This window comes from Drosophila navojoa, chromosome 3 (assembly GCF_054131105.1).
Source record: "Drosophila navojoa isolate 15081-1374.11 chromosome 3, UAZ_NAV_1.0, whole genome shotgun sequence".
Classification (NCBI taxonomy): domain Eukaryota; kingdom Metazoa; phylum Arthropoda; class Insecta; order Diptera; family Drosophilidae; genus Drosophila; species Drosophila navojoa.
The window spans coordinates 24,902,356-24,920,000 of record NC_142891.1 but is presented as its reverse complement, the minus strand read 5'-3'; the positions used below and the strand labels follow the sequence as shown (position 1 = coordinate 24,920,000).

Genomic DNA, 17,645 nt, shown 5'->3' with positions numbered 1-17,645 from the left:
AGAGCAATAAACTAAAGAATATTTCATCTACTGTGTGCTCATGCTTAAATCAGAGTGTTTGTTATGGAGTAAATGAGATAATGCAAGGAACCAGCTTTCAATTAGTTTTGAATAACAGTATAGCTATATAACCGGCGTCTCAAACCAGGGTATACTTTTGCAACTATTTGCCTATGCTTTACGAATTTTTCAAATGTTTTTAAGAAACTGAACTATCATATGACGCAAATAATACTAAAGACTTAATATTCAAAACGATGGCAGTTCTGTTCTATGTTTAGATTCTATTTCGCATAACTGATTGGATGCATAGAGATTGCAGCATACACGAAGATTGAGCTTATCACAGAACTAAAAAAATCATAAAGATTTTATTTATAAAAGTTGAAAAACAGGAAATTTGCATAGGTATTTTTAGGAATCATATCATATTTATGAAAACAAAGTTCTATTCCGACGCAACATATACCTTATGCAAAATTTGTTTACCCCATTGAGATATTCGATTTAGCAATTTCATAAATAATGTGAGTATATTTATTTAACTAGAAATATTTAATCTGTTTTTAGCCTTATACTTGAACTAAAAATTTAGTTGACTTTCTGTGAATCTGGTATGCCACAAACATCTGGATTTCGAGACTTGAGCAATTAAATATGGGAATCCCAGTGCTTGGTCCACTTAATGGCATCCAAGCGACCCAGGTCCAGTTTCCATATGGCGCCATTCTTGTTCTCTTTGATTGCTTTCACGAAGCTCTTGGCGCACTGTTTAGTCGTCTGAGTGGGATGCGCCAGAAGCAACTGGGCCACACAAGGCTCCACATCCAGCCACGAATTGAACTTGTTGACCAAAGTTGTCTTCGTGATGCCAGGGTTGATGGAATAGGCAGTGACGCCAGTAATCGGTGTCAGTCTCTATAGGAAGAATAAATTTTGACAATCGATGCACACTTTATTAAATCGACAGGATCATCACTTACCGCCAGCGACATGGTGAAGCTGAGGGCAGCTGCCTTGGAGGCACAATAAACAGGCACCTGATAGATTGAGTTGAAGCCAGTCACCGAGCAGATGTTCGCAATGACGCCGCCTGGGCCGCCCTTGCGCTTGTCCCAGAAGGGCATGATGGCCGTGGTGGTGTTCACTGTGCCAGTGAAGTTCACTGCAATGGTTCGTTCGATCTCGTGATCGTCCAGGATGCCAGCTCCATTGATGAGCAGGTCGACTGTCTTCAGCTTGCCGAAGATTTTCTTCATCAGCTTTTCGGACTCCTTCAATGGAACGGTTACATCATAGGGATAGAACGTTACTTTTGTTTTTGGGTTCATGGCACCCAGTTCTTCAATAGCCTCTGGCTTATCAAGTCGATCAAGGATAACCAGGTTCTATGGAATGATTGAAGTTTGTATTGAAAGGTCTATTATGCAGACACACTCCCTTACCTTTGGTCCGTTCTTGACGATCTCCCGGCTGGTGTCCATTCCAATACAACCCAGGCCGGCGACGAAAATGATATTCTTGCCAGCGATCGCATCTTTACCGCCGCTCTATACAGGGTAAAAGTGAAGTGCATTTTAGTATTGATAGTCATACTGTCACGCTGCCGGTATTGCCGGAAAATCTTGAAGCTGACTTAACAATAACGCCGGCAGCGTCGTCGACGTTGACGTCGACGCCAACTTTGACGCCAACTCGGGTAGCGCCTTAAATATTTACATATCCAGGTCTTAAGACGTGGAGGCGGTGGATGTCGAGGTCGATGTTTAAGTAATGAAATGCTCTGCTGTAAATATGGGAGAACAAATAGGCGATGTGCAGCAGTACAGAGCGAAACACACATACACATATATGGAAACATCGAGCACTGTGCAATAGTTGACTGAAGAGAGTGCGATAGAGAGGGAGCGGGCGGGTGAACGCAGTTTGCAGTTCGCAGCTAGCATGGAGAGGAGATTCAACCTTCACTGAATGTCAAAGCAATCGACGTAGTCAAGAACTTTGTTATTTTTGTGTGGTCGCAAATTGAACATCAGCTGATTTGCATCTAGTGAGTAGCGCGTCGCTAAAAAGGGGCGTGGCCACTGAAAAAATTATCATGCTGGAGCCAACAAGTACCCAACACGTAGCCCATGCCAGAAATAGCCGATCCCACATAATTTACGAAACAGTTTTTAAGTGGAATGTCAACAAATTCGTTCATACGACAACAGAGAAGAATTCATGCTCCGACTATATATCATATTAATTAAGTCTATTTACTGTAAGCATACACTATATAAATGATGTATGTGGACCACTTGAGCAGTTCTGTATTTACATTCACGTCTAATTATACACATTCTGGTTAGACATGTTTTTGTTGTCTTAGCCGCAAGCCGCAATTTGTTGCGATTTATGCGGATTTCTAGTATACAGAAAACGTATACCCGAAAAGGGCTCCCCTCGATTGTAGCGTAGGGGTATCTGAATATTTATGATGTACATAGCAAATATTTATATATTCCACTTTAAGGGCTGGGCTCTAATCGACGTTGATGGGCATGCGAACTATGATGTAAACACATTTTCATGTGATGAGTGTACATATATAATAAAGAAATAAAATAAAGGGCCTTGAAATCGTCGAATAAACAGACATTATTAGCCAAGTTCAATTGTTCTTAAAGCCACTCAAACCTTGTCGCATATATATTTGCACCAAATGAACATACCCCATCATGGACTTCGAGTACTAGGTATGAGAAAAATAAATTTATCTAGTTATCTGGAAGATTGCCAAGCACACGTGTCAGCAGCATATGTTGCTTAGAGTTTTCCTAGGGAACTAGGGATTTTTCCAACATTAGGCGAAGTGAAAGTCGCCTACCTGAGCGGGCTTAAGTCGGTAGTAAACAGTTTTATTAGTTTTCTTTATGACCTTTGCAGGATTGCCTGTCGTCGTGTGGTAACAAAATCAATAATTAATTGATTATGGATTATCTTTGAATGACCGTTTAACTAATTAGCAGAATGTGTTGCCACAGTGCATACCCTTAAGCACCTCGGGCGTCTGCTGATAGGGTGTCGCCTCTTATCAGGCCACCACAAGTCCGGCCTATCAGTTGAGTAAATTTTACTATCAGGCGAGCTCTATTTTTATGTTTTATGTGTGTTACCTAGCAGTCTAGGCCTGCGGGAGATACTAACCCATTATTTCGTTATACACTTTGAAAAAATACAGCTTAAGTTGAAATAATTAATATAAAGAAAGAAAAGAAAAAATTAAAATTTTAAAATATAGCAGAATTATAACTTCTTACATCCATTATTGGTATTTGTAGTAGTGTAAGGACTACTAATTATATTAATGTAAATGTATTTTAAAATTAAAGATGTATGTGCGATTATCAATATAATATCAATGTATAATATATGCGTATATCTATGCATGCTATACATAAATCTAATGAGCTGCAGATGTGCTTGATTTATCTTGTTTATCCCAGTCTGTCGAATCAATCATACATATTTATACAATTATATTATTAATTATATTGCTAGATATATGAATGAATCATTATTATAAAATATTTGGATGGAAATTGATAGCTGTTGTAATTTCGTTTGTCCCTGTCAGCCTATGTCAGTCGACCAATCCATCTGTCAGCAGCCAATCATTCGGCTGTCGAGAAAAGTAGGTTTACAAATAATTATCTAAAAACAGCGAACACGAGGCAAAGTAACATATATTTCAAGAACTTTCTATCAACGAACAACTTTTGCTTTATAGTTTAAATTTCACTCAGAGCGGAATTGAACTGATAGCAATGGCTGACAAATACCTTATAGACACTCTCTCAAATACGAAATGAAATTTGAATAAGAGACCAACTGAATCGAAGTTGCTGCTCCGCATGTGTGCCTGGCCACACCTTATCCACAATTTAGCACAATAGCTATCTGTGCAGTTAATGGGCGAAGCGGGCAACTTTAATAAAAGTGCAATAAACTGTTGGGCCTCGCACATGGGATGCAACATTTCAACGTCATCGCTGCTGAGGCCTGGGCTTAATTTGCTTTGACTTTTAGCAATTTACATAAATATCAGCCCCACAATAAATATCACCAGGGCCAGTCCTGGAGCACTGGGTCTGCGGGTACATGTAACCAGTATCCAGTATCCAGTATCCCAGGCTGTGCATTTGTTATGATTTCTGCATTCATCTGCGCCAAGCAACAATAACAATCAGAACCTGTATATAGATGCAATGCCATTGCCTGGGCTAGTCGTTTTTTTTTTTTTCGTGGGGATGATGACGGCAGCTGGAGCTGAGGCGAGGCGACATATGAAAGAATTATGATTCCTTCGCCTAAAAAAGGGGGCGTTGCAGTCACATCCAATGGCAATAATTTACCATCACCAGCTCTCGTAGGCAGACGAAAGCCCCAAAATGCTTAAATGGTAATGATCTGACAAGGCACGAGCCACACGGCCAATCGTCTGATATGTAAATATATCACCGAAACAAATATGGTAATGCCGTTCTCTAGTGTGTTTGATTCATTCGAGAGCCTCTCAGTGGGTCGTCAACTGAGAACCAGACTCAACAGGGTGTTGATTAGCAATTAAGAGATTAGGCTAATATTGAGCTCATTTATTTTTACTTTCAGCGGCGTAGCGAGATTGTGTATAATGGGGGGTTGATTCTTATTGAAATATTGACTCTTGCCCTCGTGTTATATAATATATAAAATAAATTCAACAACAGATTAAAATAATCTGTTGGCATATATATTACAGATTCGTTTTCTAAAGTTTATTTTTTTTTTCTGACTTTTACAGCGTTGGCAAAGACGATGGTTTGTCCTCTACGATGATGGAGAACTGACTTATTCAGTGGATGATTATGTGAGTATATTTTGTATATTATTTATAGTATATTCAGTAGATGATTATGTGAGTATATTTTGTATATTATTTATAGTATACTATGTCTAGATTACCTTTCACATATTCATACATCGCCTGCCAGTCATCCAGCTGATAAACGTGTGCTTTCAGCTCTCAGAACTGTCGATTTTGACGAGAAGCTCTGAGATAATAGGTGTGATCTCTGGTCTTAAAACATTTGTCTATGTTCAAGTAGAAGGAATCTATAAATACATATTCATATATACATATACTCATACCGATATTTACATATTTATATTTATATACATATAACCAATATATGTATATGAATTTAACTTTTATTTCGAGCAGAGAGAATCTTCACTACGATCTGTGATATAATATATATACATATATGCAAAAGAGTTTTTCCACGAAATTCTATCTAATCTCCATCCCTCTTTTATTTTGCAGCCCGAGACGATACCACAGGCCTGCATCGATATGACCAAAGTGCTCGAAGTAAGCAGCGCCGAGGAGGTTACCGGCCATACAAACTCCATTGCCATAACGGCGCAGGATCGCGTCACCTTTGTGAAGGGCATCAGCCCGGACGAGTCGCAGTGGTGGCTCAATATACTGTCGGCCTTTCCCAAATCAAAGGGCCGGCACAAGCGCAGCTCCACGCTGCCGGGCGGCCAGATCAGCTGTCTGCGTCAGTCCTCGAACGTGGACATGGCGATCAAGTTGGGCAACCGCCATAGCTCCTATCACAAGGATACCCTAACGTCTTCCCAATCGGCCGGCAATCTGCTCTGTAATCTCGAGGACAGCAGCTCAACGAATAACGTTGGCCTAACAGTCAGTGCGATGGCCAATGATGATGCCGACGATGGCGTCGAGACGGGCGAGGATGAGGAGGACGAAGACGAGAATCAGGAGCGACAGGTGTCAACGTCGAGAAAAACAAAAGCAACATCTCCATCCAGTTGTCAAGATGAGAACAATCGCAATGCGGGCAATGAAATCACAAATCGTGGTAAGCTCTATTTGAAGATGAATTGAATGCGAATCAATATCATCATATCATATTTGCATTGTGATTAGATTAAACTGGGCTAGGCCAATATCTGGTATTGTTAAAAGATTGAACCCTATGTCAGCTTGAAGTCAGAAATGGAAGAAGAACCATAGACCTACGTCATTCCTAATTCGAATTTGGATTACATTATATGTATTTCAATGCAGATTTCTACTATATTGTGCAAAATTTGAAAGAAACGAAAGGCTAAAGCTTTAAGTTTGAACCGGTTCGATTCAGAATTGGCTCAAATAAAAATTTGCCCAATAAAAATTTGATTTGTATCGAATTTAAAGTAACTGAACGACCACTGGTCAGCGCCCTAAGTACTCCACATTTACTGTCAGACTTGATAACGAAGATTCCCCCATGGAATTAATATATGGCTTACCATATACATGCATACACATATGGTATACATGTTTACAGGCTTTCGTATACATCAGTCATATATGTATGTAGGTATGCGCCCAGACATATATTACAAAGATGATAAAGTGACTTTTACTTTTCGCCTCAAAGCATTTATTTGCACAATCTGTTTTATGATTGTGATTTTATGCCCTCAACCCCCGCCCGTCCTCCTATCGAGGCATTTTGTAGTTGTGGTTTTTGTTTTATTTTTACTGTTTGCTGCTTTTGCTTTTCTTCGCTGCCCTCTTTGTATCGGCTGCTATAATTTTTATGATCATTTATGGCTCGCAGCAATCAAAATTATCAGGCCCAGGCATAGGACGGACCAGGCCGGGCCAGACAGACACTGGCCTGGAGGGGGTGGGCACAGAGGGGGCAGGCGATGCGTCGCCTCGTTGCAACGGTTGCGTAGAGCCCTGCCAAGGCAAGGGGGGTTCCTTTGGGGGCGGTGCGTGCAGCTAGTTAAAGACCCGGCTACGAAATTAACCTTGAATTCACACAGTAACAACAACAATGCGAGTCGCAGCGACGTCCAGCAACTGCCAACTGCCAACTGGCAACTGGCCGCCTTCTCCCCCAGCAGCTGCCTACTTAATGGTAGGCTTCATAAATTTTGCTTTAGATCCAAAGCAGGCGCACACAATGCCCAAATGGTCCCTGCCCTTGTGCTCAGAGATCTGAGCTCTGGACCTCTGGAGGTCTACTTCTAAAGCTCTCAACTCGGCCCGGTTCGGCTCGGAGCTAACTCGCTGGGCCCGAGTTTCAGGTAATTGCAGTTACTGTGAATGTTCCCACATACATTGCTGCAGGATACTTGTTCATGGAAAAATGATATTCACGCTCAAATTATAGTGTATTCAGATCGTTGTTCTGTCGTTGTCTTCTAGTTACTCCAACCGAAAACCAAAAGGAAAGGGAATGAAAAGCAACGCACGCACACATTAGCTCTGCTGCTGCGTAGGTTTCCTGCCGTTACTTGATCCCCGAGTGATCTTCTAGGACGACTTGGCACACACACAACAAATTCTCATACTTTCTGCTGATAGATTGCCAGTTGAGTTGAGGCGTTCGAGAACTGACGTGGCATATGCCACAACTGAACTTGACTAGATAAATAGAGTTCGCATGGTTTAAGTTCTGTTGTATGTAGATCGATTCAGATTGATAAACAAAGTTGAACTATTTTTATAAGCACCGTCACTCCATCAGCCAAGTAAATGACAAGATTCTGGTCGATCAGCAGAGTATTGTGCAGTCGGTTGTACTTGTAGTCTTCTACGTTATTTATATACTTAACGGTCGCCTAGGTACTCATATTCCTGCTTTTTTTCAACAAATAAGCAGCTTGTGTTTTCATAAGTACCTTGGGGTATCTCCCAGTCGAGACCGCTCAAATAGAGCACACCAACTTGTTTTTCCTACGCCTGATGGCGTTGTTGGGGTCGGGTCCATGGACAGACAGACCGCCCGCCCGCCCTGTACATAGAGTCGCAGAAAGAAGAAATGTATGCCCAGGCTCCGGCTGTAGCAGTATGTTGTTATGCGGTGTACGTGGTGGGGCCTTTAATGGGCGAGTTTCACGGCAGTTGCCACAAAGTGAATAATTACAGTGCAAATAAATCTTGCAGTCAAAGAATGGACCACAGATTAAATGGGCTAGTCGTCGCTTGAGCGAACATTGCTAAATTATGCATTGCAAATTATGCACCCAAAAGGTGACGAAACACAGTTTTTACTTGTAGTTATGGCTAGCCAAACAAATCTGAATGTGAACGTGACAAAGTGTACTTGTGATTGGAATATGTATTGATTTTGATTTGGAATTGGATGTGAATTGAAATATAAAGATTGAGAACAGAATACAAATGTTATAGCTAAAACTTCCCAATGATCTTTTCTGATAGGAACTGGGGATAGATACTCCTCATGCATTCAGCCAGCTAAAGCTAATATAGGCTAAGATATGTTAGCAGCTTCCTTTCTATAAGGGCTAATGGATATATGAAATACGATTTAGGAGGGACAGGAGAGACCCGGCCAGCCAGCAATAGCCAATCAATATTCATGAGAGTACGAGTTCGAGTACATTTAGTTGGGACGGTGTAGTGGAGCTCGCTCGTGCGGCGTCGCAGTCGGTTAGAAATTATTCAAAGTCATGGCATAGGAGCAGGAGGAGTGCCTGGGGCTGTCAGCCTAGTTGGCGCGGCTTATTTTTATTGCCCAAAAGAAGCAAAGAAGCGAGCACGGGCAAATGAACTTGCAATTTGATTATTAATTATGCCAAGGCGGAGTCTGAGCTGGTTTACTTCTGCATGACTGAGTGGACCAAATTGCTGAACTAATTAATCAAACGTGTTTAATTAAAGAATGTTAACCAAGTGATTAGTCTTATTTTTTTCTTCAGTTTATTATTTACTAGTTTCAATTGAAATGCGAAATGGGGAAATCTGTAAATTGAATGAATGAAGCTGCAGTTGTTGAAGTGCTGAATTAGTTAAAGCTTAGATATGGGGTAAAGAAATTATGTATATGATTGGTAGCAATAAATATGTCCTTTTGTCTGCTGTGCATTAGAAAATAATTAGTGAGGCTCACTGAAACTGATTCACATGAACGTCGAGCTAAAGTCTGAGCTCAGTTGAATAGATGTAGCTTAGGCACACTTATTTATACAGAGTTGGGAGCGAAATGAAGAAAGCATTGTATATGCTCTGCTCGATCAGCGATGCATCACCAGCGAGAGGAAAATCGATATGGTTCGGTTAAATAATTAATAGAAAGTGAAACTCGAAATTGAGCGAGTGAGTCGGATATATAATTTGTATGGGAAGTTGAAATATTACAAGTTTGCTTATATTAATGATGGGATTTATTTATGCCTACATTTCAATTACAATGTCAACTGAAACTAGACTGAGCGACCATTTCCGATATGGTATATTTCGGGGATAACATTGCAAGTATGAATAATTGCTGAAGCAGTCATCACGAACTCAAATCGCCTATTTAGACGATAAACAATTTCCTATATAATGGCATAAGTATAATATAATATATTCGAGATGGAACGAGAACCAACGGAATATCTGCCAAGACCATTGTAACTAAGTTTGCCTTCTGTGTCATCTTAGGCTATCACCACTTATTGAATATGATTGCATAAGGGAATCGAAGGACTTACTGATTTACATTTACATTTGCATTAATATTAAGCATAGGAATTTTTAGTCATACTCTTAGGATGTTCCTTAAAAGCTTTTATTTAGTACAATTGTCAAGTCAGCTAAGTTAATATGAATGCCTGCCTGAATTTACTGACGCACCTAAGCAGTATAAGCATTATAAATTCAATTGCTGGCTTGCATAGCTCCAGCGCCTGTCGAGCTGAGCCTAATCAACGGCAACACCGTCCGTCCTCGCGTAGTCAACTTGGCGACTCTCCTTGGCAACTGTGGCCGACAAGTCGGCCAATTAAAGACATGCCCCACCATTTAGCACAGTAACCTTGAACCTGCTTGTTGAGTCAGTCCGTCTCAAGCAGAGGTAACCGTCGCGAAGCTGGCAACATGATCCAACCGAGGCTGACTAACTTAGCTTGGCTGCCTCAGCCTCAGCCTCAGCCGGAGCCAACAAGTTCAGAGTGAAAGAAGTCGGCTCCGTTGTTGTTGCTGTTGTTTTTTGTTATTTTCCTTATTCCTTATATCGTTGTTGCCCACAACTTAATAATCAAGATAAACTCAAGCAGTTCGATTGGCCAAAAAGTTAGCTAAGAGTTCAACCTGTTCGACTGACCGAATCGATGCACACTTAAGCGCAGACTTTGCTGGTTAAATCCATTAAAAATATTTAAAAAGAGAAAAAAAGGTGCCTAGCCTGGTCGGAAATTTGTGTTATTATCATAAAAATTCCGAAACAGGTCCAGCCAGCCAGGCCCAAGGGCGCTTCTAAATATATATATATATTGTAATCATATATATTTATGGGACAACTTCGGCGGCAATGCCTCTCCGCCGATAGTGCCCCGATGGATCGTTGACTCGTTTGGGTGTTAATAAAATTATGGCACTACTACCACACCGCAACGACTCGTCACTCTCTCACAGGTTTCCTTTTCCTCAGCGAAAACTTGTTCGCCTTATCGCGCATCTCAGCCACGAAAGGGATCCTCTTACCATTCCACTCGTTTTAATAATTTTATTATGTTTGCACACAAATAACTTAGCGCTGCTCAGCGGTTTATGGCTTTCGGTTGGCTGATAACACTTCTGGGTGTATGGAATCCCTGAGCAAATATTGACACTGATATGCTTAGACCCTAGCCAATGGTTAGTCCTATTCATATTTCAATGCGCCTAATGAAAGCGTTTGCTGAATTTGACAGCCTGAGGGAGCGAGGGATCTCAGTGCCGGATCAACCCCTGAACGGGGCCTTAGGCAACCATTAATTTGGAGCCCTTTTTTTCGATTTTAAAAGACTTTCACTTTTGGTGTTCCTTAAAATCGAGAGCCCCAGGCCACTGTCTATAATTCAATTCACTAATTCACAACGATCTGTTTGCAGTTTCCCAACCCACTGGCTGTTTGCTGATCGAGGACATTCGTCGAGATGAGAAGTCCATCAAGGATATTGCCAATACGATAACGAACCTCAGTCAACAGCAGAACAAGCGCTGGTCGACGGCTGTCAACAATGCGCTTAACAATCATCACTACCCGTACCAGACGTCGCGCGACGAGACCGACTTCCAGGTGTCGAGCTCTGGTAAAGGCGAGCAAACCACTGGTAATCTAAGACCAAAGTCATTACCGCTGGCGGCCAACTCCACGCCAGCCATTGTGTCCGCAATAGTCAAAAAGATACCAACGGTGTTGGTATCCCAACAACAACAACAACAACAGCAGCAGCAACAACAGCAGCAGCAACAGCAACAGCAGCAACAGCAGCAACAACAACAACAATCGAAGCAGCAAGTGGAGAGCGCAAAGAGTGGAAAGGCCGGCACCCGACTGCAGCTGCAGCTGAAGCCCGCTAAGCACTATCAGCATGAGCGAGGCGATCCCGATGGCGGCTGTAATCTAGATGAGCTGTGCGCCAACTATCTGGCCAAAGCGGATGAGCTGAGGCCGCTGAACAAGTCCAGCAAGTGCACAGTCTCTGGAAAATCGCCGTCGGCCAAGAGTTTAAAGGAATCCCTGAATGCCAAAAAGGGCTGGCTCATGAAGCTGGACAACCGCACGGGCGAGTGGAGCAAGCACTGGTTCACCCTCAGTGGTGCGGCGCTCTTCTATTACAGAGATCCGCTGTGTGAGGAGCGGGGCGTGCTCGATGGCGTCCTGGACGTGAACAGCCTGTCGAACGTGGTCGAGGAGCCCAGCGTGAGCAAGCAGCACGCCTTTCAGCTGATCACCTGGGACAAGCAGCGTCTGCTCCTGGCCGGCCTCTCGCCCAGCTCGCGCAACACTTGGCTGGCGGCACTGCGCAGTGCGGCGGGTCTGCCCCAGCTGCTGGAGACCACGGCGGCAACGGTGTCGCCCACGGCAATGAAGCCGAGCGACATTGAGCAGGACTTTATGAAGGCGCAACTGCAGACCAATCCACTCGGCTCTAGTCCGGCCACGCCGGGAACACCGGCGAATGCGCCGCATTTCTCCTCGGACGAGGAGTACCGCACCGCCTCGGAGGGCGGGCGGCGCGACAGTCTCGACTGGGGCTCGCCGCTCTCACCCTCTCCGCCCGTTCTGCGCAGCTGCCTGCGCAATCGCAGCCTGGCTAGTCTCCACAAGCGCAGCCGCAGCTCCCCGCCCAGCTCGCGTCGCAGCACCGTGGACAGCGTGGCCAGCGATGAGCTGCCGCTGATGGCAGTGCCCGAAGAGATGCGACCAGAGCGTGATCGTGAACGTGATCGTGATCGCGAGCTGAAGCAACAATGCGAAACGCTGCGTACAGAGGCGAAGCTGCGAGAGGCACGCATGTCCGAGCTGCTCTCGACGCTGCAGCGCACGGAGCAGGAGTTGACGGCGCGACTGCAGGAGCAGCAGCAGCAGCTGAATGCCGAGCTGAACAGCGCCAAGCAGAGCGCAGCGGAGCTTGTGCACGGCCTGAGCGTCCAGCTGACGGAGAGCCAGTGCAAGATCAAACAGCTGGAGGATCGACTGGCGCAGGGCATCGAGGAGAACGAGAGTCTATATAAGCGGCTGCGCGAACTCCAGGCGGGCAACACTCAGGTGGCCAGCCTGAGCAATCTGCAGCGTCACAAAATGAAGCGCATGGACTCCCTGAGCGATCTGACCACAATCAGCGACATCGATCCCTATTGCCTGCAGCGGGACTCGCTGGCCGAGGAATACAATGAGCTGCGCAGTCGGTTCGAGAAGGCAGTCAACGAGATTCGCGCCATGAAGCGCGAGCTGAAGCAGTCGCAGAATCAATACGACGCCCTCGAGCTGATCCAGACGGCGCTGCAGCAGAAGCTGGAGCGCAGCCAGATGGAGGATGGGGCCCAGCTGCAATTGATGGCGGCTCGCATTCAGGACTTGACGATCAAGTATAGCACCTCGGAGCGGCAGGTGCGCGCGTTGAAGCAGAAGTTGGCCAAATCGGAGCGACGGCGTTCGCTCTCGCTGAAGGGCAAGGAGCAGCTGGAGCTGAAGCTGAGCGAGCTGCAACGGGAGACCGTGGAGCGCCAATCGACGCCCAGCACCAACCCGAGCACCGAGTCCAGCAGCGAGTCCAGCAGTCAGTCATCGCCCATGAACGCCCATCTGCTGCAGCGACTTCACAGTCTGGAGCATGTCCTGCTCAGCAGCAAGGAGCGACTCGAGCAGAGTGTGGCCCAATTGCAGCATTTGCGTGCGGGCCATCGCAGTCGTCGCTCGGTGTCGCCGCTGAACGAGCGCAAGGACGGACTGAGGCAACTGGAGCGCGCTCTAACCGAGACCTGTGTGCTGGTCAGCGAGCAAGTGGAATTGTCGTGCCTGCAGGACTCCTGCCATAAATGCTGCGAGCTGCGGCAGCGCATCGAAAAGCTGACAGCACTTCACCAGCAGACGGAAACGGATCTGCAGCGCAGCGAGCAGCTGCTGGAGCAGCGCGAGAACGAATTGGCAGCCGCCCTGGAGAAGTGCGTCAGCCAGGAGCAGGAGCAGCAGCTGCTGCTGAAGCAGCGCAACGAACTAAGCGACGAACTGGGCCAGCATCAGGAGCGCTGCAAGCGCATGGAGAAACGTCTCGATCTGCTGGAGAAGGAGCACGGCAAGCAGCTGGAGTGCCTCAGGGAGGTGTATAATCACGAGCATGCCAATGCCCCAGACGAGCTCAGCTTCCGCAAGCGCTATCAGACGGAAATCGAACAGCTAAGGGTAGGTCTGTCCAGATTCATATCCGTATATCACTAATGCATTCCCCTCTATCCCTACAGACACTATGCGAGAAGGGGCTCAGTGCCATGGAGTCATCGCACCGACGACTTATCTGCGATATGGAGGAGAAGCACAAGCAGGAAATTGAGCGTCTGCTGGCGGAGAAGGAAACAGCGTTAGCTGAGGAAACACAGGTTCGTATTAAGAACTCCATTTGCTTTCTATGTGGATCTTAACTGACCCCTTCTACAATTCCAGGCAACTCTGGCTGCTCTGGATGCTATGCGCAAGGCCCATCAGAGCGAGGTGCAACGCGAGGTGGCACGCTTCAAAGCAGAGTTCCTGCGTCAGGTGCAGCGCGGGGAGCATATCCGGGGAGATGGCGCCAAGCTGAAGGAGTAAGTGCTCACAGTGAAAGAAACGTAGCGAATGTTTCACATTTCCCATCGTACACTCTTTGCAGAGAGGAGCTCGATGAACTGCGCATGGAGATTCTGTCATTTTCGGAAAAGTATTCCATAAAATGTGTGGAGAACGCTGCTCTGGAGGAGAAGCTGCACCAGGCCAATGGCAAGTTGCGGCACTTCCAGCAAATGCAGCAACTGGAGCTGAGGTAAACTATCCACACTCTTGGAATCAACGGACTATGATCGAGTTTCAATCGACATTTTATTTTCATATACAGAAATCGACAATTTCGGGCCCACTTGGCCTCAGATGATCCGGGCAGTGATGTGCACTTTGTGCAGGGCCTGACCACGGGATCGAAGGAGGACGCTGCCTGCCAGGACAGTGAGGTAGATAGCTTTGCTTGTTTATATTTGAATATTGATTGTCTGTAGTCCTAAGACGAGAGCAACGCTATGTATAAAATATCTGTGACTAACACTTAAACTAAAGAAATACCAAAAACTAATACACTTTGTTACCATCTTCCGCAACACAAAAACAAAAACCAAACAATACAAAAAAAAAAGCCTGTTCAGAGCCCACCACAAATATTGGTTGATACAGACACAAGAATCACAACCACAACAACAACAACAAGTACAACAACAACAACTACAACAGCATCTCTAGACCCAGACACAGACCCCGTAACGGCATCGAGAGAGCCCGATAAAATGGAGCAAAACCCGTTTGTGATACCCTCCCAAAAGCTCAGTCGTTGCCAAACGTCGTCTGCCACAAACATTTCTGATTCCGGCAACGATATCGATACCGCTGACATTGAGCTAGCCTATGAGCCGTGCTACAGGCCCTACGATATATTTGCCATCTATCAGAATCGTTTATGTTTTCAAGGTAAACGAATTGCATTTCACTTTCCTATCACGCTGATCTGAGCACCGCCGTACAACAAAACTCTACCCACTGTCTATAACGTATTTCACTGTGGTCCTCTATCTATTTATTCTTCTCTACTCTTACCTAGCTTACACATCAGCGATATGTTGTCTATATGTTGTCTATTCTATTATCGGGTGTGGAGTGTAAAAGCATTTCTTTTTGTGCATAAAATAATATACACGTTGTTTTTCCACTAACGTACACACACACACACATTCAAGCACACACACACATATGGTTTTTACATGTAAAGATTCATTCGAATTGTCTTAAGCCGATTAATACTAATGAATTTTTCTTTTCGTCTCTTGGTTTGTTCTATTAAAGGTCTGAAAGGCAACTCGACGTTTGGAAAGAATTTACGAAAGTCCACTGCTAAAACAACATCACCAGCATCATCGACGACAGCTTCAGCAACAGCAACGGCAACTGCTAATAATATTAACCTGCCCAATTCAAAGGGATCCAGTCACAATCGAACGTATAAAACGGCTGCCGTCATTAACATACAGCAACAGCACAACCCTGACAATGAATTACAACAGGAAAAAGCACAATGAACAACAATGAAATAATGAAACGCTAAAGCTATTGAATTGAATGGAAACCCAAACCCATAACCAAGAGCGAACAACAACAACAAAACCAGTGGAACAACCAAAGAATAATTAGTGCTAATAATAAATAAATTATTTTATATATTTAACATGTAAAAAAAAAACAAACTTAAACCAAATACAAAATCAAATGGAAATACATAAATACGAAGTTGGCTAACAAAGATGATGTTGGTGATGTTGCTGCAGATTCTCTTAACCAGGAGCGATTAGGAGAACGAGATTGAGTTACACTAACAACGACTGTTCGCCCCCCTCCGCCATTAGCTGGAAGGGACGCTGAGCAATGGAAAACTAATCACAATAAAATATACACAACAACCAACAACAACAACAAGATCATCGTAAACTAGCAACTGGCTGGTTTATCAATTATTGGCCAAAACGGATTTTCTTTGATAACGAAAACATTTTATGTATTTATCAGCTATTTTATTATTGTATTGTATCTGTATCTGTAACATTTACCCAAACTTTCTATGTCCATTAAATGTGTCATTTACTTATGTGTAGTGTTTAGGTCAAATCGAAAAGAAAACAAAAATAAACCGAGAACAGCAGTTAAACCATAAATATGCTCAACTATTTATACGTAGATGGCATTGTCAGTAGTTTGTTAGATTTTTCTATAATATTTTAATCAAAATTGTTTTGCATTCATACACAAATGAATATTACACATATAAAAATATAAGTGCATTATAACTATTAATAAATTAAACTACTATTTGTTCTGTTAACCATTGGTATTAATCAAATATTTACTACTGATGAAATTTTATTCGTGCCACTTTGGTGGCAAACGCAAAATATATTATATTTTTTTACAATTAAGTCGTTATTCGTGCAAAAAAAAAATTTAAAAGTATAAATAATTGTTTATAGTTTGAAATAAATAAAAAAAAAAAAAATAAATAAAAAAAATTTCTTTACTTGGGCTCGTCCGGGATTTGAACCCGGGACCTCCCGCACCCTAAGCGGAAATCATACCCCTAGACCAACGAGCCAGTTGAAATGATCTCGCCAACGAAGCTATTTAAGTATGAAGAAACGAATAACCGGTATTTTTATATAAGAACGGCAACATGGAACCAAATTAGTAAAGTGACACTGTTTTAAACCACATTTCTCAGGATTTGTACCATAAAATCAGTAATTTTGAAATAAAACAGCTAGTCGGACATAAATAAATTTTGGAGGGTCAACCAAAATCAACTGGCTCGTTGGTCTAGGGGTATGATTTCCGCTTAGGGTGCGGGAGGTCCCGGGTTCAAATCCCGGACGAGCCCAATGCGATACATTATTTTAAAATATTACTATTTAAAATATATAAATATGTAAGTATTTAAATTAAAGAAAAAAAAAAAATTAAACTGATTTAATGAACAAAATATTAACGATAAAGTTGCTTATTCGCGTGTAAGCATTAAGTCACGTAAAAAAAAAATTTAAGTTTTGGGAAATATTGGCGAATATGGAAATCAAATTTTTAGCTTTTTAGATTTTTTTTATGAAAAATTACATAGATATGTTTAGGATATGAACTAGCTTTTGAAAATGATGCCTTTTACAATAATTACACACTTACCTTTTTCTGGTCCTTGACATCTGTGTTGTTTGATTTTAATCGTTTGAGCAAGGATATCTTCCAAACATGGTCCACATCTGTTGCTGACTTACGCTTAGATCTGGACAAATTTTGTGGCTTACTACTGGATATTTTGGACACGTATCTGGGCGAATACCCCAATCCAAGCTTCAGCAATTCAGGAAAATGTTTCATTTTAGCTAAAATTTAAAAATTTGTTATAAAAATTTGGAAAAGTTAAAATAATAGTCGTCTGACTACGCAAAACTCAAATGACTAAACATGTAATAATTTACATACATATGTATACTGAATTGAGAACAGGAAATCCAAAGGTAGAGAGACCAGAAAAAATGTTTAGCC

The 17,645-nt window shown here is 43.2% G+C and overlaps 3 protein-coding genes and 2 non-coding genes across 7 annotated transcripts in view; 2 read left to right on the top strand and 3 right to left on the bottom strand.

Annotated features, from left to right (window-relative positions):
- Nucleotides 1–15,803, top strand: part of osp (myosin phosphatase Rho interacting protein outspread) — a 95,692-nt gene extending 79,889 nt beyond the window's left edge. For 2 of the 3 annotated variants that reach the window (XM_030385312.2, XM_030385310.2), the window contains 9 exons: nt 4,826–4,891; nt 5,348–5,912; nt 10,930–13,727; nt 13,787–13,921; nt 13,986–14,125; nt 14,191–14,340; nt 14,413–14,524; nt 14,705–15,032; nt 15,405–15,803. In XM_030385312.2, the coding sequence (XP_030241172.1) occupies nt 4,826–4,891; nt 5,348–5,912; nt 10,930–13,727; nt 13,787–13,921; nt 13,986–14,125; nt 14,191–14,340; nt 14,413–14,524; nt 14,705–15,032; nt 15,405–15,637 (4,527 nt within the window). In that variant the 3' untranslated portion in view covers nt 15,638–15,803. The remainder of the gene's footprint in view (nt 1–4,825; nt 4,892–5,347; nt 5,913–10,929; nt 13,728–13,786; nt 13,922–13,985; nt 14,126–14,190; nt 14,341–14,412; nt 14,525–14,704; nt 15,033–15,404) is intronic. The other variant, XM_030385314.2, reaches the window with a different exon arrangement.
- numb (NUMB endocytic adaptor protein) overlaps nt 1–17,645 on the bottom strand; it is a 187,242-nt gene that overhangs the window by 137,501 nt on the left and 32,096 nt on the right. The window lies entirely within an intron of this gene.
- Nucleotides 353–17,575, bottom strand: LOC115563009 (alcohol dehydrogenase 2). Its single transcript, XM_030385318.2, has 4 exons — nt 17,283–17,575; nt 1,446–1,550; nt 984–1,388; nt 353–918 (listed from the first exon to the last, which is right to left on the bottom strand). The coding sequence occupies exons 1-4, from the start codon at nt 17,475–17,477 to the stop codon at nt 652–654; spliced, it is 972 nt and encodes a 323-aa protein (XP_030241178.1). The 5' UTR covers nt 17,478–17,575; the 3' UTR covers nt 353–651.
- Nucleotides 16,630–16,701, bottom strand: TRNAP-AGG (transfer RNA proline (anticodon AGG)). The gene has a single exon. It is a non-coding gene; the product is annotated as a tRNA-Pro (tRNA).
- On the top strand, nt 16,912–16,983 carry TRNAP-AGG (transfer RNA proline (anticodon AGG)). The gene has a single exon. It is a non-coding gene; the product is annotated as a tRNA-Pro (tRNA).